The sequence below is a fragment of the Oxyura jamaicensis genome, chromosome 17 (assembly GCF_011077185.1).
Source record: "Oxyura jamaicensis isolate SHBP4307 breed ruddy duck chromosome 17, BPBGC_Ojam_1.0, whole genome shotgun sequence".
Lineage (NCBI taxonomy): Eukaryota > Metazoa > Chordata > Aves > Anseriformes > Anatidae > Oxyura > Oxyura jamaicensis.
The window spans coordinates 9,180,996-9,203,953 of record NC_048909.1 but is presented as its reverse complement, the minus strand read 5'-3'; the positions used below and the strand labels follow the sequence as shown (position 1 = coordinate 9,203,953).

Sequence of the window (22,958 nt, the reverse complement as noted above, 5' to 3'; positions counted from 1 at the left end):
TTTGGGGATTGTTAGCGTTGGAAATGTTAATGTGGAGAAGTGGGGAAGAGAAGTGAAATCAAAGGCTCTTCTGCAATCAGACACACCGTCCCCCTCTGGGCTTGCAGCCTGCCTGCCAGCTCTGCGCGCGTTTTCTTGCTGTACATAATTTTCCCATCCATATCCAGCAGCCAGGCTCTTCAAAGGCTTCCTTCTATTTCCAGCCCTCTTGCTGCTGCTAAATATGCTTCCCTCCGTTTCTGAAGCGTTCTTCCCCAAAACCGCAGCGCTCCAGTTTATCACAGAAGTCTCCCAACTCCGCCGAGCAGACCCCGCCAGGCGGAGAGCCGCTGCTTGAAGCTGCTCCGGGGGCTCTGCAATCGCCTCGGCCGATTGCACTGCTGGAACTGAATGGGGAGAACAAGCAAGAAAAAAGCAGCCTGCAGTGCTGTGCCACGCAAATCTCCCGGGTGCCTGCGAGTGTCTAGTGTCTGCCACGGGACCAAAGGCTCGGGCAGCTGCCAGGGGATGCTGCTGCTCTGGGCTCTCTGTGGCCGGGCTCTTTTGGGTGCCCCCCTTACCCAGCCCGTCCCGTTGGGGGCTGATCCCCTGGCACAGCACAGGTAAGGGGCTTACAGCTTACCCTGGCACTGCCCCAGCAGAGGCTGCTGAAGGCAACGGGGTCTGGTTGCATGGCTGGCACTTTTGGCAGTATCCACCGAGCTGAACTGCCCTCCCAGCAGCTGCTGTGACGACCGAAATCCCTGCGGTTTTATGAGCTTCTCCTGAAATGCTTTTAATGACAGTTTAATAATAACACTTAGCGCTCTGAACAGAGCTTCTCAGGCTGGGTACTTAAACGCTTTGCTGAGAAGGGTAAGGACCATTATCCCCCATACTCACAGAGGGGGGAATAGCTGGATTTTATTTGTGAGAATAATTATAACAAGTGGAAGTAATCAACTTTTCATATGAATGGCGTTGCTTTTAAAAAGACAAATGTCAGGAAAGAGTCCCGGATACAAAGGAGAGCTCGCAGTGGTACAGATCCATCCAGCTGCTTCTCAGGGAACTTCTCGGGGTCCTGTGGTGCACAGGAATTAACCCTGCCACGGCAGCACGGGGAAGGACCAGAAGCTGGTGGAAATGACTGCGAGACCAGGCACACCCCGTTCACTTGCTTGTGCTTTAGGGGTTGGTGTGCACATGCTGCAGAGCGCTGCTTTGCCCCAGTCCCTGTGAGCATCGCTGCCCTGAGCCTTGCCTCTCCTGTTGCTCCAAGCCCGGCTTGAAGTTCCTGGCACTGAATGTCCCCGTGTGGGGAGGAGCAATGACACTGAAATAATTGCTGGCTTCTTAGCTGGAGGGCTCAAAGAGGCCAGAAATCTCTGAGCAAGCTCCTGGGAAGGGGTTTTCTTCCCCCTTTGTGTCCCCCCCTTGTACCCCAGCCCTGGTCAGAGTTCAGGCTTGCAGGAGCCTGGCTTGCTGCTCTGTGCTTGTGCTGAACCCAGGAGAGCTGAGGCTTGTTTTGGCTGGGCCCTCTCGGTGTGACAGTAATGGAAATGGAGAATAATAATGCCTCTGTGCACAGCGAACGCAGGGGGAGAGTCATTAAAATGCTTTCTCCTGCTGCGTGCAGCCCATTGCTGGATCTCTTTATGAGGCTGCCAAGACACGGGGTCACTGCAAAGACAGACGAAGTCCTGGGAAACCCCTCCAGTACCTCTGGCAATCTGCTGCCCAGGTAGAGAGGGAAGGTTGGGAGCTGCTGTGTGCCAGGTGCGGGGCTTCACACGTGCTTAGCTGTGAACCACGTCCCAGGTGCATTAAATTGCCAAGTGCCGTGGTGGCCTCGCCCTTGGCACCCTGGGTGCTGGCTCGGAGCCTCCAGCCGTACCTCTGCCTTTCCCCCAGCCCCTGCAGAGAGGGTTGGGTTGTTTCTCTCCTCCACCCCGGTGCTCGTGGCGTGCTCCTTGCCCTGAAGGACCCGCTGGCTCCCCACAGCAACCGGGCGCTGGGCTCCCACTCCGATGGTGGTGGCCGTGTGCCGGGTGGGCTTCCTCACCTCACTGATGGAAGAGAAGTGGAGAGAGGTTTTCAGATCGATCCAGGATCAATATAGGCAGTATTTTCTAAGCCTGGTTATCAATAGACGAGCACTTCCTTGCTGTTCAGGGAAGACTCCCAAGCATCTCCTGTATATTCTAATCTCTCTGCAATTCTGAAGTAATCAATGTATCGATATCGTATTTTCAACTGTAAAAGGAACTGAGGCTCTTTGGCGTCAGCCCTATCATTAGCCGCAACTCCACCTACTGTTGGATGGTCAAAAATAAGGGCAGGAGGATCCGGCTTGTTTGGAAAAGAATTACTTGGGCCGGTGTTGCACATGGTGAGCAGCTCGGGTGCTCCCGGGGAGCCTCTGGGCTCGCTGCCTGCAGCGCGGCGCTGGGAGGATGAGAAGCGCTGGCACCCCACGGAGATGGAAGGGATGCGTCCCACGCAGAGAAAGAAAAGGGAGCATCAACACATTTTTTTTTTTCTTTTCGACAAATTTGTTGTTTTAGCTGAAACAAATGTCAGAGGAAAAAAAAAGTATTCTAGCGAGGAAGCCAAACCTCAGTCTTCTGCAATTTTAATTTCCCTTTGGAAAAGAGAAAACGGTAAATAGAAAAAAAAAAATCTTTAAATTTCCTGAAAAATACTGACATTTGCAGCCAGCTCAGTTGAAGAGAGGTGCCTCTGCCGGTGTTTAGCAGCTCTTCTTTGTGCATCTCCACGCCAGGCTGGCTGCAGAAGCCTCGCGGAGCCGCTGGCTTTGCAGGGCTGTGCACTAACCTTGGCAACCTTGAGGCATTGGCAGGTTTTGAAATGCTGTTTGCAAAATGCATTGTGGAAATGTAGGGCATTCCCCGGTGACTAACGGGCGGATCCGGCCCGGGTTCGCTTCTTGAAAAACACTTCAGCAAATGGCTCAGCCAGGGAAATCTGTAACGTTTGTCAAGAATTAGCGGTGCTCTGAAGTTGGCTAAAGTGCTAATGTCATGCTGTTGAGCTTGTAGGGCCCTTGAAATTTAGGTAGAGCTGCATCTGCTGAAGACTTTGTGGTGGTTAAAATTGTGTGGGACCTTGCTTTTCCTCGGAGTCGTGGCACGAAGCGGTGACGGCTGCCCTGCGAGGGCAGAGCCGGGCAGCCTGGGCAGGGATGGTCCTGAAGCAGCTCCCAGCGGTCCCCAGAACTCAGAGGTTTGCTAGTGATCCGGTAACGAGCCTTAATTAGTCTTCATTTCCCAGTAGTCCTGCTGGCAGCAGCAGGGCGATGGGTGCTGGCGTCTCTCCGGTGCGGTGCTGCTGCAGCCCTGAGCACAGGGGTTTTCTGGCCCAATGTACACCCCTACACACCCGAGTTACCTTTTGTGGTTGTCTGAAGTCTTCCTGCATGGAGTCTATGCCTTTCAAGGGCAAATTCTCAAGGTTTTTAAAGGTATTAAATTGGCTTTTCTTACAGAAGCCTGTCATGCTAACACTTTGGGGTCCTATCTCAGCATAACGGGTTTATTTGCTAGAAGAATTTGGAAAAAAAAACACCTTCCTATTTCATCAGCTACTTACCATAAGCTAGATCATGCTTTATTATTAATACGTTGAATCGGTGCGTAAAAGGAGTTTTGGCAGTTGGGACTGAAAGCTACCTAGATAAAAGGGAAATACCTAATGAGACAGTCACTGTGGATTCAATTAAGACTAAGGAAAAATCTACTGCTTTTTTAAAATCGTATCTTAAGAAATATTATTATGACTTCAACTGCTGCTGAGCAATTCCGAGCCATTTCCCCAGACCCTGGCACAGCAGTGGTCTCTGCATAATGCAGGCCCCGGAACGAGAGCTCAGCAGTTTGTAATGGGTTCTCAAACTAAAATTAAACACTGGCTTCCTGGCTTGCAGCCGGATGTTTGGCACTCGTTTAGCCCGGGAAATATTCCTGGGCCAGAGGAATTCTGGTTTGGCCCGTGAAGTTGCTGGGGCTGTGTTTCGGTGGCTTTCCGTCTCCGCGGTCCCGTGCTTGGGGGTGTCCTTTCCTTCTCGTGCCGTGTGCTTTGGGCTGCGTCTCACAGCCATTGCTCTTTCTAGGAACAACTTCCCAGCAAGAACGGGCATCCTGGACACCGCTCGTTACATCTTGAGTGCTGCCTTTTGGCTGTTGCATTGTCTGAGTTCTGGGTAAGCGTCTAACAGCCGTAAACCGGCATCAGCAGCACAGGGGACCTGCAATTAGTCTTAACCGTCTTTTGCTGAGCAACAGACCTTTGCTCTCCCAGCTGCAGCATTCAGTGCGAGCCCTTCCCCTCTTACAGACAGCATCGTGCTCCACCAGTGACCTGCCAGCCAAGTGCTTCTTTGATTTTTTCCCCTCTCCAGCAGCTTGGCTTCTTCTACTGCAGCCTGAAGGACAGCGCACAGCCCTGATCGGCTCCGGAGGACCTGGCAGCCTCCGGGAAGTTTCCTCGGATTTGGGCTGCCTCTTTCCTGCCTCGGAGGGGAAGCGGCAGGTCAGAACAGCAGCCCTGTGTCCTGTTTCTTGTGACCCTGTGTTGGATCGCTCCTCTCTCTCCTGGTTTTTGTGCCTCGGCTCGTGCTAAGTGCTTAATGGAAGAGGTGTCTTCAGGTAGAGGCTCCCACAGGCAGGAGCTGAGTTTCTCAAGGGGCTCGGCTGCGTGCATTTTGTCACCTCCTGTACAACAAAAGTGTGACAGGAGGGCTTCAATTTTCTGCTAAAATTCCCCAAGCCTTTCCCTAATAGTACCTCTTTATCCCCAGTGCTGCTGCTTGATGGCATTAGTGCCGGGGTTAGAATTTCAGCATAAACCTATTTTCCCATCAAACCTCGATGCTGAACGTAATATTCCTCCGGAGCTGGGGACACCACGCAGAGCAGAACCTACAGGTAGTTGCCTGTAGGACAGGAGCTGTCCTGCTGCCACATCCCTGGCCCTTCTTGGCCGGGAGGGCACGAAGCAGAGGGACACGGTGGGCCCGGGGCAGGGGCTGGGGGGGGCTGAAGCCAGCCCCGAGGCAGGCAGGAACGGCTCGGTGAGGACCCAGGCGCATTGATCTGATGAATCATTTTGAGGCAAAAGCAGAAATTAAATGTGCGCTGAAAGCTGGCACATTAGTAAATGGGTTGCGGTTTTTTATCCATTCTACATTTCAAAATGCTGAAATAAAATACGTCTTACGGAGAAATCCCATTAAGAAATTACTCGCCGAGTAGGCAAGTGTGGGTTTTGTTAACAGGAGGCAGGGACTTGGTTTCTCTTCCCCACCAGCCTCTGTGTCCCGGGACGAGGCCCCTCGAGGCACCGACGGCGGGGAGGAGAGCTGCCAGCACAGCCTGGGCTCGATGGGCCCCTGGCACGGCAGAGGAAGGAGGTGGCCGGCCGGTTTTGGGGTGCTCCGTGAGGTGGTTTTGGGGCTCTCCATGGGGCGGTGTTGGGGTGCCTCTGTCCGTGGTGCTGTGGCGCTGTCCCCATGAGCTCTGGCACCGCCGAGGCCGGCTGGAAGATGATTTTAGTGGAGAGCAGCCATCAAGCGTGAGATGAGCGGGAGCAGCTATGGGCTGGTGGCACCCCCAGGAAGAGGACGAGATGCATGACCCCCTCTTTCCAGCCCCGCACGGGGGGACGGATGGGTTTATCTCTTGTCTGGGGCTCCCCCGGCCGTGAAGATTTCCCTGCTCTGTTTGATGGCTTGAGAAATGGATGCCAGGCAAGTTCAAGGAGCGGCAGCTCGGGCTCTCACCTGGGGAGGGAAAGCCGTGCTGAGCTGGCACAGCCCCTTTCTGGGATCCACTTGAACACCTCCAGGTGGGCAGGGTGGGCTGCCCGCTCAGGGGGACGCAGCGGTGGGTTCCCCCTGCTCAGCTCACCACGGAGTTTAGGAGGAACCTTGCTCTGCTGCTTTGTGTCTGCGAGCCGAGCACACTGCGCCTGTTCCCTGGCATCCAGTCCACACACGCTGCTCTGTACAGAGGGGTAAGGCAAAATAGCTTCCTCCCCCTCACGTCGCTACTGAAAAACAGGGATGGGGAAAAAATAATCCCTCGTCCCCCTTGCCCTGCTGGTGGTGATGAGAGTAATGCAATCATCTGTTTTTTAAAGGAGGCTGCCAAGGCAATTGCATTATTTACTGAACAAAGCCATTTCGGAGCTTTCTGCACTGTGAATGTTTCCCCGGCCGTTTTGCACCGAATTGGTTGCAGCAGCAAGGCCAGAGAGTTTGCCTTGGCTCCCCTCACTACCAAAATAAATGCACAGGGCAGGATTGTTCCACTGGGCTGCTGCGAGTGGGGAGAGGGAAGAAGGAAGGAGATGGTACGTGCCGCCGGCTCTGAACTGAATGCGGTGAGGATTGCTATGTACGGGAGAGTTCAGGGGGGAGAGAGGAGGGAGTCTGGGAGCAGCCGAGGCTCGCAGGATGGCGAGAGCCAAGCTGAAGAATTCCCCTTCCGAGAGCAACTCGCACGTGAAAACCGTCCCACCGGCAACGACCGAGGATGTCCACGGGGTGAGCCCCTTGTTACCGGCTCGGAGGATGGGATCCCTGGGGAGCGATGTCGGACAAAGGTATTGCAGGACTGCAGTGGTGCGTGGGCTTTGGGGTGGGGGAGGCAGCACGGTTTGTCTTTTGAAGAAGGGGAAAAAAGGATTAGTGCCACCGGGGGCCGGAGGGGTGGCAGATGGAATCCTTCTGCGGGCGATGTTAAAGAGCCACAGCAGCTCTAAAGTTGTGTTATGAAATAGGTGGCTGGAGCAGAAGAAAGCCAGTTCCTTGACATTTTTTTATAAGTGTTCCATGTTTTTTTTTTTAAAAAATGTGCCATAAGCTTGTGTGAATGGCAGCCCTAAGACTGTAGGGCTGCTGCATGACACTGTTAACTTGTATTGCACCTTCTCTGTGCGGTACAAGACCGAAGCTTATTTACCCTGCCTACACCACGGCACGCACTGTGCAGAAGCACCATGTTTGCAGTTGGGAGAAAAGATGCTCGATCCCCCTTCTGAGGAATAATTTATTTACAACTGGAAAAAAAACAAAAGCTACCATAGGAAATGCTGCAGCCTCTTTCTGCAAGCACACAACTGATATGTACAGGCAGAAACCTGCTATTTTTTAGGGGGATAAAAATGACTTACATTGCACAGTGTTTCAGAAGAAGCTAGGGCCCCTCATTATAACAGGGATTCATATGTCAGTAACTCAGTTCTCGTCATGTTTATTCTATTTTTATTTTTATTTATTATTATTTTTTTCCCATCTCTCCAGCATTTCAGCCCATCCATGCTCTCTTCCCTCTCAGCAAAAATTGCCTCACCTGTGGTTGTGCGCTGTGTATCTCCCAGGGTGTGAGTTGGTGCTGTTTCTAGCTCTGGTTTCCAGTGCAAATTAGCACAGGAGGAAGGCTCCTGCTCACGGTGGATTTTACTTGCTTGGCGTTAGGCTGGAAGGAATTAACTGCCTCGGCTGCAGCATCCTCCCATAGCCCTGTGGTGGGCTGGCAGAGGTAGCAACAAGCAAGGATTAGGAGATGCAGCCCCTCGGGAGGGGGCGCGGGCAGGGCTGGTGGCGTGTCCGACCCCCCGGCGCCGCGCTGGGCCCGGTGCCTGCTTTGGGCACCGGGCCCAGGAGGCAGAGCCCTGGTGTGCCCACATTGCTCCGAGTGCAGGGCTCTGCCCGGGTGCGATGTGCCAGCTCTCCAGATGGCTCCGGCGCTGATTTTCGGGTGGGCTGCCGCCTTCTGACCTGGGAGCCGTGTCCCTGATTTTGGGGGTGTCATCGCGCTTCGACGGGCGATGTCAGTCTGTGCTCCCAGGCTGCCTTCTCCGGTTTTGTGCCTTCTTTCTGAATGGCACGGATGGCTCACCCACCCGGGTTGGAGCCGTGCTGCTGCACCGTGCGCTTCCCAGTGCCCCTGCAGGTGCTGCAATGTGCCCCTCAGCACGGCGCCAGGCCTCTCAAACCCAGACGTGCCGGGGCTGGGACAAGGCTCATTCCTGCAGCTGGGGGACCCCTGTTAATCAGCTGCAGTTAAACATCAGGATTCCTGCCCAGGACCGGGGAGCCACAGCTCCATCCCCAGGGCTGGCCCCTCCGCGTCCCTTGGCAGGGGGCATGGCGCGAGGGGGACGCTGCAAGGCAGCGCTGGATCCAGGGGCACGGGGACAACAGCTCCCAAAGTCGCAGAGCTGCAGCTTGCAGGGGACCAGTTGCCAGAAGGCCGAGTGTGTGGAGCACAGCACGGCACCCCAGGGCTTCATAAAGACCCAGCGCTGACCCCAGCTCCCTGGCTTTCCCTGGAAGTCACTGGTTTTGCTGCAGTCCTGTTGTAAGGAACCGGCGGTGCCGTGGACAGTGCTGGCGAGAGGTGGAGAAGTTGATGGCAACACTTCTGCGCTCCTCTGGCAGCTGGCTGAGCCCGAATCCCTTGCCTGCTGAGCTCTCCTGCGCTGCTCCTTGGTAATTGAGTTGGCTGTGATGAGCGAGATTTGTGCACTTGTATTGCACTGCGTATGCAGGCAACAAAGGAAGGAAGATTGCTTCTGAAATTATGAATACATGTCTGAGACGCTTCGTCTCCTCCAAAGCCAGACAGGAGCAGCGTTACCGAGTTAGCAGTAATGATTGTTGCTGGGAGTTTGGGGTGAAATTGCAAGGTGGCGGTGGGAGAAGATGTGGGTTACAGCACGTTCCCGGGGATGCAAAGCAGCTCTCCAGACGGCTGAAGCCAGGGAGTTTTATTCTCACCTACTTTGTTTGCCTCTTGCTCTGTCTCTTAGTCGCTGCAGCACCTCTAAGCTTTTAGGGGTTCTCGGTCACAACGAGAGAAAAGGATTTGGGAAGGGATGTGGGAGCAGAGCGCTCCATGGCCCCACGCATTGCATGCCATGAGGCCACCAAAGGGCGCACGGGGCTGGCCCAGGGGGACCGGTGCGAGCGGGCTGGGGCCAGCTGGGCAGCTCCGGGAGAGGCAGCTTCATGCCCAAGTGAGGGGGGACTGGTGCTGGGGGGGGACTCGGGGAGGAGGAGGCATAAAGGTGGGACAAAATCACAGGGAAGCCAAATTCTCCACTGTGCTCTCCATAGAGCGCTGCGGTGCTGCAGGCTGAGGGCTCTGTCTCTGGGAGGCTGCTGGCAGGCGTGAGGATATGTAAATCTCCGTGCTCGGATCTCATTCTGTGGGCTGTTGATCTCTCTGTATCACCGGACATGTGGACTTTTTTTTTTTTTTTTTTTTTAAATTTTACAAGATAATTGTGTCCTGTTTATGCAGCTCTGCTGGGAAGTAGGGGAAATTCTGGCCACTGTGCATCCCGGGGCAAACTGATATTCTTAAGGGACTGTAAACACACCCGTAACAGCTCCGGGTTTGAAGATCTGCCCGAAAAGCTGGGAGGGCCAGGGGCTGGCAGTGGTCCTCCTGCCCTGGATGGGGCACGGAGCTCCGCAGGGCTTTGGTGTGGCCCAGGGCGAGCTCTCCGGGCGCTCTGAGCACTGCACGAGCACGCTGCAGGAGTCCTCAACTCAGGCTGCGGGACCACGAGGTGCTGTTGTTTGAAACCGAATGAAGCTGCTGAGGTTTGGGGGAGAAAATGAGAACTGTGGACTAGTTCAGGTTGGAAGGGGCAGCGGGAGGTCTGTGCTCTAACCCGCTGCTCAAGGGATGAAGGCTGAGCTTGGATCAGGTTGCTCGGGACCGATCCGGCCGAGTTTTGGAAACCTCCCAGGACGGAGCTTTCTCAGCCTCTCTGCCTGCCTATCGCAGTGCTTAATCACTCTGAGGGTGAATATTTTTTTCTTTACATCTAGTCAAAATTTCCCTTGCTGCGTCTTGTGACTGTTCCCTCCCGTCCTTTCACCATGCGGAGAGGAGTCTGGCTGCCTCTCGCCCCGCCGGGTAGCTGAAGGCAGCAATTAGCTCCTTCCCTCACCTCTCCTCTGCAGGCTCCGCGGTCCCACCGCCCCCAGCCTCTCCTTGTCTGGCGGTTGTGGTATTTTTGGCACCAAGGAGTGGGGCTTCGCTTCAGCCATGTTACAGGGAACTGAGCAGCAACCCGGTGAGAAATAGCAGCACGCCGGTGGGAGAGCTTTACCCCAAGGCTTCTCGGATGCCGAGCGAGAAAACCTCCCAGACGTGATTGAAAATGTAATTCCTAAGCAATTGATGCGTGGTCTCCCAGGGGGCCGCCAGGCGTTGAGAAACAGCTCTGGCTGGGTGTGTGTTTGTCGCCTGAGGCCCAGACACGAGCGGAGCAGTGGAAGGGCCCGGTCGGGCTGCTGGGACCGTGCAAACCGCTCCGCTGAGCGGCCGGGTTGCTCGGCGATGGTCTCCATGGCAGGTCTCGGGAACAAGCGCCGGGTGCAAGTTCCACCTGCAGCTGAATGCGTTGCCAGGCTGAACCCCCCTGGGGGAGGGCGAGAAGCCAAAAGCGATATTTTCCCAAATTTCTTTGGTTCTTGCTTTAATAAAAGCCTGTGTTGTTTGTGCGCCAGCCTCGGGTGAGGCATTTCGGGGGAGAAGGGCTGTCTGCAGAGGGGATGGAGGGCCCTTCCCGGGGCTTGCCCACCTCCGTGGTCCCTCCTTGGTTCGTCTGCTGGTGCTATTTGGCTGTGGCCCCCAGCAGGGAGCTCTTTGGGCGGGGGGCTGTGCTGGAGGGTCTGTGTGTCTGCCTGTGTCTGCCTGTGTTTGGCTGTCTGAGCGCTGCTTTTGGCATCAATCTGCCCCGGCAGCCCCAGCTCTCCTCTACCAGGGCTCAACCCTACTTCTCAGGAAGCTTCTGCCAGAAACAGAGCAGTGCTGGGGCAGGAGGCACCCAGACTGTGTGCTTAGCGGAGTGTTTTTGCATCTGTGCCGGGCACGGCTCCTGCCCTGCTCCTTTGGGGGCCGGGAGCGGCGGTGCCAGGCGGTGCGGGCGGTGCTGAGATGTGCCCCCGCAGCGCCGGGCGTGCAGAAAGCCGTAGTGCTGCGGGCTGTGCTGCTGCGAGCTGTCACGGAGGCGACCTGAAAAAGAGCCCAGCTGGCTCCCTTGGGTTTTGCCTGGGAATCTGGGAGGGATTTGCCCTAAAAAGGATCTGCGGGGATGTCCCACAGTGCTGGCACTGGGCATCTCCACAGCCTCCCCCAGCGAAGCGAGTGTACCGGGGGTGTTCTCCATCTGGGGACTGCCTCGTGGTCAGCATCCCGGGGATCCCACAGCATCTCTTCATGCTCGGGTTGTTCTCCTGTGCCCCGCTGGGATGCTCTGCTGGGTTGCTGGGGTGTGCCCAGTGCAGGGACTGGAGGGGGCTCGGCGTGGGCCCCCCTCTCCACCTCGGAGACTGTGGGCAGGAGGAGCTGGTGTGTGCGTGTTGTGCTTGGGCATCTCCTTCCTCCACAGGGCAGGTGATTGCTCTGTGCATCTTGCATCTTGCCCGATGGCTTAGATCCCGAGCAGCACCAGGCTGTGAGCGCGCCGTTGGTCCTGGCGGAGAGGCAGCAGCCCCAGGTCCCGGCTGGTGGCACAGGGAGCTGCCAGCTGCCAGCAGTCCTGCCGAGCAGAGGGCTTGTAAACACAGCCAGCGACTGTCACTGGCTCGAGCCAGGTGGCTTTGGGGCTGCCTGGTTCTTTCGCTCACCCCAGAGCTGCTCCCTGGTGGTGCTCGCCATCCCCGTTTGGTCCCCAGGTCACCGTGTCCTGCCCATGGCTCAGCTCCTGGCTCCCTCCTGCAGGGTTTGGACGTGTTTTGGTCTGTGTTTGTGCTCCCCGTCCCCGCAGGTCTTGCTGGGCTGCTCATCCCAGGCACGCTCCTCCTGCATGGCGCCGTGCCCTATATAGGCACCGAGATGCAGACGTGGTGCCAAGCCTAGGGATGCCCACACTCAAAACGTGCGCTTGGGTTTTTGCCCTGTTTATTTTTGGTCCCTTGTCCCCATCAGGGCCCGGCGGGGCGTGGGTCAGAGCATTGCTGCGGAGGAGGAGGCTGACCTGCTCGGTACGGCGTGAGCGAGCGGGACAGACCCTGAGCCCTGCTGGGGGAGCATCCCTGCGGGTGGCACAAGCTGTCCTCACTGCAGGTGGCACCGGGCTGCAGCAAGCAGGGACACGTGGAGCTGGGGTGCAGCCCTGCCTCCCCGGGGCTCAGCAGGGCCATGGGGACCTGCTCAGCCCATCAGGGAAGGCAGGGAGATGAGCATTAAGAGCCGCTCCCGCCTCTCAGGGCATCTTTGCCCAGTGGGCTTGGCATGCGGGCGAGCCAAGCATTTCTGCAGGGTCAGGGCTGGCAGCACCAGCAGCTGCTGGGCACCAGCTGCAAGTGGCTCGTGATGCAATCCCCATCCTAGTCCCCGGGCTCTGAGCATGCTGTGAGCCACGGATCCACCAGGGCTGCTCCGTCCCATCCCGCACGTGTTGGTGGCCAGACGTGTGCCTGCTCCGCTCGCTTCTCCCTTCCTCTTTCTCACTCTTTCTCCCCCTCTTTGCTTTCCTTTTTCATCTCCTCCCATCTGTCCTTCTCACATCGGGCTATTTTTGTGGATTAGTTTCTCACTGTCAGTATGGTAAGAACCGTGGTGCATCTCCTCTCTTAGAGGATGCACGGGGCTTTGGGAAGCCTTCCCCAGCAGTTACCTTGCATGGTTCACTTTAGCCCCCCTGCCTTGCCCCGTCCCCTCCCCAGGAGGACAGACATGTCCAAGCTGGGGGTTCCCTTAGCCCCTGGCCTCGAGATGCCTCCGAGCCTGGCAGGTGATAACTGAGCAGCCTGAAGCTGAGCGCGGTGCTGGCGGGGGATCACTGGTGCCCGGGTGTGCTCCTAGTCGAGGCAGGGGCTCTTTGCTTGGAAACGATGGGAAGTTCACAACCAGAAGTGAATTTCAATACCCATCATTTACCAAAATACACCCCAGAAAGCTGCAAGTTGGCAGAGGATGCGCTGGGAACTGGCTGGGGGGGAAGAGACCTGGGCAAGCTGAGCACAGGCACCATGTGCGCCCGGCAAAGCTGTGCCTTTCCCCTGTCTCCTCCGTCTTCAAGCACCGTACACGCCATGTAGGTATTTAGCCCCAAATTACCCGCGTGAGGCAGGGGAGCTGAATACCTCCACGTTCCCTCGAGGTGCCGCAGCCTCGGGTGTGCAGCTGGAGCAGGGCAGTGCCGAGCAGCTGCGGTGCGGCGTGGGCGGGCAGGTGCTTGCTCGCTCCTGTACATAAGCAAAGTTCCTCGGTTGCCGTTGTTCTAATAATAAACGTGCCGCTGCCTCTCCCCCTCCCAGTAAAGCCCTGCCCTCTGCGAGGGGCTGCAGCTCGAGGAGCAGATGACAGAGCTGTCTGCGGCAGCAAAGTTCCTTTCTTTGCTGTCTCTGCTCTCTGCTGTCACCGCTGCCACTGCAGGGAGCCGGGGCTGAGCACCCTGCCGGTGCGGCTAGGGCTTGTCAGGTTATGGGAAGGAGGGGTGCAGCGACGCTCAGGAAGGATGATCTGGAGGAAATAAATGAGTAAATTTAAAGCAGGTGGTTTAAAACAGGTTAAAATGCATTCAAACATGTCGCCTGCAGAAGCAGTGCTGCATCCTGGGGGTCCATCTGTCCGTCCTCCCTGCAGAAAGTGGGCCCGGCCCTCCCGTAGGACGCTGAGCCTGCCAACTTTGTGTTAAGTTTTTGGTGTCTGGAAAACGACCCTTTTTCAGCTGAGAATTGGAGTGGGGTTTGGTTTTCCTTAAAATTTATTTTACGTATTTTCTCAGCAATTAGATGGGAAAAGGGCGAGTTTCAGCGTAACGCCTCGGGGTTGCCTCTTCCCTCTGTGAGCCGGCCAGGTGCTGCTCGGGAGCCTTCGTCCCCTGCCGTGGGGAGCGGGCTCTGGAGCAACCCCCCCTTTGTGCCAGCCTCTCACCGGCCGGCCGCCAGCTGCCGGTGTATTAGGAGAAAACCAATTAATTTGCTGTTTCTTGCTCATAATGTGGCTGTGAGGCACGGACACGTCCTGTGCAAAACCCAGAGTGTGCCGGGGGGGCTGGAGCAGCCCCTGCCCTGTGTTAATCTGATTTTACGTGAAGGGAGCGGGGCTGGCTGGGCGCCTTCCTGCGCTCTCCTCGCCTCCGCTCTGCAGCTGGAGGAGCTCGGGGACGTTTGTCCCCAAACCCTGGGGTCCGTCACTGCTGGGACGGGCAGCATGAGAGCCTCTGGTGTGGGTGAGAAGCTGCAGGGCAGGGAGCGGGGCTGGGGAGGGCCGGGTCTGCATCCCAGGGGCATGGGGGGCTGCTCTGCCCTTGCTGTGTCTGGTGAGGGAGGGCTCCAGCCTCGCACCTCGGCTTCTCGCTGCGTGCCTGCTCGGACATCCGCGAGCCCTCTCAGGGCAGCCGTCGCACAGATAACAGAGGCAGAACAGCAAACTCAATATATGGCCGGGAGACTTCTCCGTTTGCTGGATAGCTGGGGAGTGAATTTGCTTTCTGTTGGGCTCGCATCTTAATTGAAATGAGGATTTATTGCTTTTATATTGTTTGGGCTGTACGAGAGCGCTGTGGGCTCATAAAGCATGAAGGGAAAGAAAAGAAAACCTCCCCAAGCCGTATCTGCCCCTTTTTCTTTGGTGGTTTTGCCAACTTTCCCTGATCAGGTTAAACAAGGCTGTCTCCAGAAGGCAGGAAGGTGCTGGGGGGGCTCCCACGGGGTCACATCCATCCCCTATTGAAAGGGGCTTCATTTTGGCACGGGGGATTTTTCCCTTCATGGCTGTATTGCCCAGCACCGTGCTGCTGTGTGTTATTTCAGCCCAGGGAGGGGTTATTGCCCACGGATGGCAGCGGGACAATGCTGTGTGGGGCTTTGGGGCTGCTCCCCAGCTTGGGGTGGCCGTGGGGGGATTTCCTGCAGCTGGGGTGGGCTCTGCTGGGACCCGCAGGGACACAGCGGGGCGTGAAGCTGGTACCTTCTGCAGTGCCCCATGCTTTTGCCCATCTTTATGCTCTCTCCCACCATGCCATCGACACCCCACGTCACCATCATCATTCCTTTGTGTTCTTTTATTTTTTGGTTCATTTTCTTTTTTATCATCACCAACCGTGAGCGCAGGCTCAGCTCTCTGAAGGTGATCCCACGGTGCCAGGCTCCCGGCAGCACCCCGAGCGGCACCTTGCAGATGCAAATCCTCTGCACAAAGTGTGAAATTGACTCGAGACAGAGCAGAGGCTCATCAAAGAAAACCCAAAGAGCAAACACAAAGGTTTTTTATTTGTGGAGCTGAGCCCGTAGAAGAGCCGGGCACCCACAAAGCCACCCGAGCATCCCCGGGTGCCCGACGTGGGACCCCGGTGGGTCCCCGAGCGGTCCCGGGGCTCGGTGCCAGCTTTCCCCGGCACTGCCTGGCCGCCGTGCCATTTGTTGGACACTGACATCGCCCCTTGTGATGCTCTCATCCCGTAGGCCCCACGCCGAGGATTTCAGCGTGGATTCCTCCTTCTCGCAGTAAGTGCCGTGCATGCCTGCATGTCGTGTCGGGAGCGGCGCGAGCAGGACGTGCTGCCACGAGCGGTGCTCGGGGTGCTCCGGGCTGCCCCAGGTCCTTCCTTGGCTGCTCTTGGCACCAGGGGTGGCGGGCAGTGCCTGCAAAGCTTCCTGAAACCGAAATGGGTCCCACCACGGGGAGCAATATCTGCTCGGCTCCTTCCTGGGGAAGGAGTGATATCTTGGCAGGAAACTGGTGATTGCCCATTAGTGGTGAGCTCCGTGCGCAGACTCTAATTAAACAATCCAGAGTCATCAGCAGAAGCAATTATCGGAGCAGATTCCTGAGTGTCAATCTCCAATGTTGCAAAACAAATAAGGCAAACAAAGCACAGTGTGCTATTCTGTTGCTTCTTCTCTTTCTGGTTTTTCATCATTTTTTTTTATGATTGAGAGCAACGGTGTGGCTGTGGGGCAGCGCGGGGCTGGGTTCCCCGTGTGGTTGGTGCAGGGACGAGTGTGTCCCTGCCCGGGCTCGTGCTGCCCATGCGTGAGGAGGAAAATCCCCTTCCTCACCACCTGCAGCTATCACCTGGAGAGGAACCGCAGCATCCTCCAGGGCACATACAGCTCCCACTTCCCCAGCAGCCTCCCCAGTGAATGGCAAGGAGGAAAATAAGTTCAGCAGCAGATTTCTGCTCTGTTGGTACAGATTTCTGCAGCATGGGCAGGGGCTGAGCCACTCGTCCTGGTGGCACGGAGACATCTGTGGAGCTGGTGAATGGGGTGGCTGGGAGGACTGGCCTCGTGAGGTGCAGCTGCCCTTGCTCGTGGGCAGCACCTTTCCAGAAGCAGCTGCTTGGAGCCTGCTTTTTACCAGAATCTTAAAAAATCTGTAGTGTTCCCTGTTGGAGCCAGGGTGGCATTATCTGAGTCCAGCTGTGTTTAATTTGCCACGGAGAGGTTGGCAATATCGCTTCCTTCCCTTGGGCACAAAGCACAAATCTGTAATAAAACGGGAGATACCTTGCTTTTTTTTTTTTTTTTTTTTTTTTTTCCCTCAGTTTATTCCCATGGTAAAAGGAAATTTTTGAGGAAGCCACTGAGCAGTAGAGCCCACGGGGCTCTGTTTCGAAGCCGCTGCCTTGCCTGCTCCCGGGGCTGAGCCGTGCGGGCGGTGCGGAGCCGCGGCGTCCCCCTCCTCCGAGCAATTGTTCAATTACTGCTGATGGAGCGTGGGGGCAGCCTGCGCCACGCGTCTCGCTCTGGCAGGCACCCAGGTGCTGTACAAGCACCCGATGTGCGCGCAGACGTGTGCCCATCTCCCCTTCCCATGCTCACACCGTGCTCGTGGCAGAGCTCGTGTCCGTCTGTCCAGCACCGCTGCCTCCGCCAGCCGCAGGTGTGCAGTGCTGGCTGTCCCCTCCACTGTCCCCATCAGCTCCCCATGGTGGCTCCCGGTGTCCCCACGCGTGCTGGTCACCTCCTCCCGTCCTGAGAAATTCCCTGGGGTGAGAATGGTGCTCCCCAGCCAGCTGCAGCGTGGGAGCAGGGACTGGAGACGCAGGGAGCTGCTGATACTTCTCCCTCTCTTTCAAGAGCCGCTTTTATTCAGAGATACGTTTCTGACAGCAAAATATTTTGATCCTCGTGAAACAGAGCAAAAGCATCCCATGCACGTAAACCCCTCCTCAGCGAGCAGAGGGGCAGCGGCGAGATTTTGGGCAGCATCCAGGCGGTGCTGGGCGCTGGGTCCCTGCTGGGCACCTGCTCTCGGAGCCGTCTCAGTTTTCAGGCAGCTGTCAGCCGCGGGGCCGGAGAGGAGCCGCTGCGCCCATCGTGTCCCCCGGGCCTCATGGGGACGAGGAGCTCGGGGTACGGCCCCGGCCCCCCAGGGTGAGCCCCGGCGTGGAGCCGTGCCTGTCGCCGTCACGGGTGGGTTGGTGGTGGGGTGGGGGGCGCGTGGGGCCGGGGGGGGAGGGGGGTGCGGGTGGGGGCTGGCAGCTGGCCGGGCTCCTCCTCGCCTGTTGTAACGCCGTCGAGCAGGGCTGTGCCCGTTTCGGTCTCGTACCCTGCGCTTCTCAGAACAAATTATTGTCTTTTTTCAGGAGCTCATCGTCTTAGAACAAATTGTCTCTAATCTTAGATTAATAAAGCACAGTAAATAACCGGGCGAAGAAAAAGAAATTGCTCAGGCATTATGAAGTGCATAATAGCAGTAATTACACTTCCAAGCGAGGGCTTGTAACCAAACTTGTACCTCGATGCTTATCGGGGCGGCCGGCGGGGCTGAGCTGCTACGGCCCTGGGGGGGCACTGCCCGGGTGCTGGGAGGACACGATCTGGTGCAAACCCTGCAGACAAGGGGCCTGGGAACTGGGGCTCCTTGCTGGGTGCTGTGAGCCCAGCAGGGCAGGGAGGCTCCGGGGAGAGCGGCTTGGGTGAGCCGGGCAGCAGGGACGCTGTGTCGGGGCTGCGAGCGGCGTGGTAACGCAGCCGGGTTGTGCCGTGGGCACGCTGATTTCTATTTTAAGCTAAATTCTTGACAGTGAAATTCAAGGATGTGCTCTAAATGATCCGATCGCCTTCTCTCGGCTGGAAGCAGGGAAGGGTCTGCTGCGCTTTCCGATGACTGCTGCCCGGTAAAGCCACCGCTCGCTCGCCATGGGCCTCAGCCGGTGCCCGGCCCCGCGCTGCTCGCACCGGGGCTGCCGGACCCAGCCGCGGTGGGGGCCTGCACACAAAGTCTCCTTCCCGTCCCCTGCCTGCCCCGTAGCATATTTATATTATACTCACAGCCCTGCGGTGGGCGGCGGTGCTACAGAGCAGCTGACCGTCTGGCTGCCCCCAGGGATGCTCACGGCGGGGAGGTGAGCGGTGTCCCCGAGGTCCCCGAGGCATTTTGGGGATGTTTTTAACATGGAGAAGGAGCAATTACCTTGTGCATGCAGCGTCGCGAGCTGCCTGATTTATGCCCTGGCACAGCTGAATTATTTGCAAAGTCTGGCTTTGGGAAAGGTTAATGTTAATGTGTTTGGGCTTTGCAAGCAAAGTTCCTCATCCCCCTGGTGCCAGCCCCTGAGGTTCTGCTGCCGGGTGCAGGCGTTGGGGTTTGCATTGTTCCGGAGGGACACATTAGACAACTAAAAGTTTGATAGCCCTTATAAAATATTATCCCAACTATCATGCCTGAGGCGATGGTTTTCTTTTCATGTGCTTGCTTTTTGTACATAAGAAGCTTGTAAAGTACAAGCCTGCCTCTCCAAGCTGACAAGCAGCTCTCAAAGGGATGTCGTGCTCCCGCGAGCGCAGCCGGCCGCTAATTGCCAGCATCACAGCACGGGGTCCTGGCAGTGGGGGGGTCCTGAGCCTTCCCCTGCCTGCCCAGCTCGGTGTTCACACGGTGAAGGTTTGTTTTTCCCCTCTACCATGTGAGCCTGGCAGCTGCTGCCCAATAAATCACGTCCTCGGGGCCGTGTTTGGCTGCAGCCTGCGCCACGCGGGCACGGAGGTGGAAGCCACGGGGCGGGGGTCTCGGGGTCTGACTCCGTGGTTTGGTCCCCATGGTCTGCGCCTCGCCTGGCAACGTGCCTTGGTGACCTCAAAGCAGTTAAAAAATAGTAATTACAGCAGCATTTCAGGGGCTTAGCAAATAGAGCGAGAGAGGGGAAATCGCTAAATCTTGGCACTTGACTCCGTCATCAGCGGTGGCACTGAAGAATGGGCCCTGTCCTGCTGGGAACCTAAAGCAGAGCATCGGGAACCGATCCCTGTCGGGCTGCACTGAGCAGGCAGTGTGATTTATAGCCCTGCCCACGGGAATGATTTGGGGCTGGATTGTGGCTTTTAGTGTGCAAGATGGAGCTGGGGGTGGGGGGGATGTGTCTGGGATGGGAGCGGCTGTGGCCAGCGGGGCCGGGACAAGCAGGGTTGGCTTGGTCCCTCGTTCCTCCTGGCTCCGACCCTGTTTGGGAGAAGCCCCCGGTGGTGGCTGTCCCTCGCCTCACCCCAGTGCCACCAGCCACCAAGGGATGCTCAGGGCTGGCTGGCAGCTCCTGGCTTCTTCTGGAATGGCCAAATGTGGTTTCTTAGCAACACGGGGAATTTTCCTCCTTTTAGATCAGATTTGGTTTTTAACGGCTTCGCTGCCGAGTGTTGCTCCGGCGCGGGTAAGGCCGGGGTGTGGGACAGGGCCCTGGCTGGCTGCAGCCCTGCGAGCGGGCAGGGGGCTGGAGCTGGGGGGTACAGGGGTGAGGAGAGCTGCAGGGTGCGTGGCAGGGGAGGTGTTCGCCCCCCCAGGCTCCAGCTTGGTGTACCTGAATGAGAGCAGAGCCTTCACCCAAGCTGCAGCCAAGCAGTGGGGCAGTGGGATGCCACTGGTGGGTGCTGGGCTGCCCTGGGGACACTGGGGCTGCTGGGGGTGGCTCGGGGGAGGACCCAGCTTGCAGGGGCCAGGGCTGGGTGCCGGGGTCCTGCCCATGCCCCCCCCAGCACTGACCAGCCCCATGGGTGCTGTCCCCGCAGGGTGCAGGTGGAGTTCTACGTGAATGAGAACACCTTCAAGGAGCGCCTGAAGCTCTTCTTCATCAAAAACCAGCGGTCGAGTGAGTGCTCCCTGCCCGCGCGGTGGTGGGGACGAGAAGCCATTGCCATCTGCTGGCAGCCGGCCCCGGCCGGCCCCGGTGCTGAGCCAGGTTGTGGTGCCCAGCCCCAGGGCTGCTGCTGCCCCCCACCCTGTCCCCAGCTGGAGCTGGGGCTCCCCTGGCCCCCCAAAGCCCTCTTCAGCCCTGCGGATCAGCTGCCCCTTGACTAATGGTGTTGGAAGCTGTTTTCTCCTTAGCTGTCCGGAGGGAGCCCGCTCGTTAATTTATAAGCTCACATTTTCCTTTCCTCCCTGCATCCTGCCGGCTCGTTAAAAAGCTGGAGCGTGGCACCACAGGGTGCCCGCGGGGAAGTTTTTAATGAAAATGTGATGAATTCCTCACTTGCGCTTTGAGTAATAACCTGATGAACTGGCTGCGGAGGGAGGGTGGATGGAGCGGATTTGCTCGGCGCCCCTCCTGCACGCTGCCCGCGGCCCAGCGAGGGGGCCCTGCCCGTCCCGTGCTCTTCTTGGGTGATGTTTAACGAGAGGGATACAGCCCAGCAGTTCCCCAATGTGTCTCACATCCACTGGGGCTGGCAAGCAGCTGACTCTCCAGTATTTATGTCTGTAATGCTGTGATACATCCGACACGGGTGGGCAAAGCGTGGGTGCCCCGGGGGTGGCTGTGCAGGGGGTGCCCATGCTGAACCCCACGAGGGACGTCCCAGCAGCGCAGAGCCACTGCATCTGCTCCTCCTCCTCTGCACCCGCTGTGCCGTGGGGCCGTGCCGTGGGGCTGTGCCGTGGGGCTGTGCCGTGGGGCTGTGCTGTGGGGCTGTGCCGTGGTGCCATGCCGTGGTGCCGTGCCGTGGTGCCATGCCGTGGGGCGCTGCCTTGCCCACGCCGTGCCCCCTCCGCCGCAGGTCTGAGGATCCGGCTCTTCAACTTCTCGCTGAAGCTGCTCACCTGCCTGCTCTACATCGTCCGCGTCCTGCTCGACAACCCGGAGGAGGGCATAGGCTGGTGAGTGCCACCCCACCACGGTGCCACCGCGGTGCCACCATGGCCCCAAGCCCCCCGGTCAGCGGTGAGAGCTGGCACAGGGCGCTCACTCACCGCGGTGCACACACACACAGAGGGTTAGGTGTTTTTTCTCACTCCATCCTCTCTCTCCCTCTACCAACAGGCAGTTTAGCAAAACTGTTGGTCCCTGAAGGCTTCTCTCGCTGTTTTAAATAAAGGCATGCAGGCGTGCCAGCCCTGCACAATGCACGGGGCAAAGGTGGTGGAAAAATCCAAGGGGCAGTTTGTGCACCGAGAGTTCGAGCAGAAGTGTGCCTGCCCTGCCTCGGGGCTGCTCTGCTGCGGGCTGCCCGTGGCCAGGGCCGGGGTGCACAGCCCGCCCTGCCTGCTGCCCCAGGCAAGTGCTCGTGGCTTCAGCACATTGCCAAGTGTTTTCTGGATACCGACGCCCTTGAAGACAGCTCTGCTAAATCCCATTTAAGAGTTTGGGAATGAAATGCGTTTTGCCGCTTAGATCCCCGAGGTGACAGACGATTCCATCTAGCAGCTCTGCCCTGGGTTTCGGCATAGCCCTGTTTTTAATATGTCCTTGCTTTGTTTATCTCACATGCAGGTTTTTTTTTCAAAGGGCTAGGGCGCTCTATGAGAATTAGCAGTTTAATTTTCTCTGTGTAAAGGTTGCAGGCGGCCAAGGACATCTGCACTGCCCAAAAGTGGTTGCAGCCCTGTGCGAATTAAGAGCGGCATGGACAGGCAGCCTCGTGAGGTTTCACGCAGCTGCGATTTGGGGAAGCCCCCCCCCCCGTTAGCTGGGGGACATCAGCCCCTGTGGGTGTGCGTGTGGCCCATGGGAACACTTCCCTCTCCAGCAGGGCACTCCAAGACCTTGGTGTGGGAGCAGTAAAGTGCTCAACACTGCCAGGGAGAGTTAGGGTCCTGCAGAAACCACCAGGATGGGGACAGCACGAGCCTGACCCCATAGGATGTTGTCCTAGGACTTCTCCCAGTGTCAGGGCAGATTGGAGATGGCACTCCCTGAGCTGGGGAGCCAAAGCCCGCACCCTTTGTCTGTCCTTCTGTCCCTCCACCGTCCCACTGACTGCTCTCCCCGGGTTTTTGTTTCTGTTCCAGCTGGGAATGCGAAAAGCAGAACTACACGGTCTTCAACCAGTCCACGAAGATAAACTGGTGAGCTGTGGGATGCTCGTGGCGCTGGGTCGGGCTCTGCCGTGACGGCGGGGACGCAGCGGTGGGCACGGAGCCTCCCAGTGAGGAGGGGGCTGGAAAGGGCCTGGGGCTGCTGGGGGGACAGGAGCTGTGCTGGGTGGGCTCGCAGGAGCTCGGGGAGTGTCAGACCCGGCTTCAGGCTCTGCATGGAGCAACGCCAGTAACGAGCCTGCCTAGGATGAAGTCAGAGAGGGCCTCGGGTTGACATGCAGTGAGGAGTAAAGGCCCTGCTAATTAGGCTACAGTTCGGCTCCATCTGCTGTGTTCTTTGCAGGTCACATATCTTCTGGGTGGATAGAAAACTGCCGCTGTGGGCTGTTCAGGTGAGTGCCCGGCCACGCGGAGGTAACGGTGCTGGGCGCCCACCGACGCACCAGACGGGTGCAAGAAAACCAAGTGCTGGGGGCGGCTGCAGGAGCGCACCCCGAGCAGCGCCTGCTGTCTGTCTCCGCAGGTCAGCATAGCTCTGATCAGCTTCCTGGAGACCATGCTGCTCATCTATCTCAGCTACAAGGTGAGCGCCGTACGGGGAGGCTGTGGTCGCTGCAGCCGCTTGTCCTTTGTGTGCCCGTCCTGCTGCTGCCAGCGGGCACTGCCCCAGGGGATGGGGGCAAGCTGGCTCTCTGAGCTGGCCAAGGGCAGGGACCTTAGCAAACGGCATCTCCT

General features: G+C 57.8%; 1 protein-coding gene and 2 long non-coding RNA genes across 13 annotated transcripts in view; 1 reads left to right on the top strand and 2 right to left on the bottom strand.

Moving 5' to 3' along the window:
- KCNT1 (potassium sodium-activated channel subfamily T member 1) overlaps nucleotides 1-22,958 on the top strand; it is a 65,373-nt gene that overhangs the window by 27,304 nt on the left and 15,111 nt on the right. For 7 of the 11 annotated variants that reach the window (XM_035341223.1, XM_035341225.1, XM_035341224.1 and 4 more), the window contains exons 3-7: nucleotides 19,982-20,061; nucleotides 20,966-21,065; nucleotides 22,197-22,253; nucleotides 22,567-22,615; nucleotides 22,747-22,806. In XM_035341223.1, the coding sequence (XP_035197114.1) occupies nucleotides 19,982-20,061; nucleotides 20,966-21,065; nucleotides 22,197-22,253; nucleotides 22,567-22,615; nucleotides 22,747-22,806 (346 nt within the window). Of the gene's footprint in view, nucleotides 1-6,064; nucleotides 6,604-15,436; nucleotides 15,479-16,988; nucleotides 17,354-19,981; nucleotides 20,062-20,965; nucleotides 21,066-22,196; nucleotides 22,254-22,566; nucleotides 22,616-22,746; nucleotides 22,807-22,958 lie in introns of those variants that run through there. The other 4 variants (XM_035341228.1, XM_035341231.1, XM_035341230.1 and 1 more) reach the window with 4 other exon arrangements.
- LOC118175247 lies at nucleotides 9,277-10,449 on the bottom strand. The gene is made up of 2 exons (XR_004754922.1): nucleotides 9,967-10,449; nucleotides 9,277-9,608 (listed from the first exon to the last, which is right to left on the bottom strand). It is a non-coding gene; the product is annotated as an uncharacterized LOC118175247 (long non-coding RNA).
- LOC118175248 lies at nucleotides 11,721-16,238 on the bottom strand. The gene is made up of 3 exons (XR_004754923.1): nucleotides 16,086-16,238; nucleotides 14,398-14,403; nucleotides 11,721-11,731 (listed from the first exon to the last, which is right to left on the bottom strand). It is a non-coding gene; the product is annotated as an uncharacterized LOC118175248 (long non-coding RNA).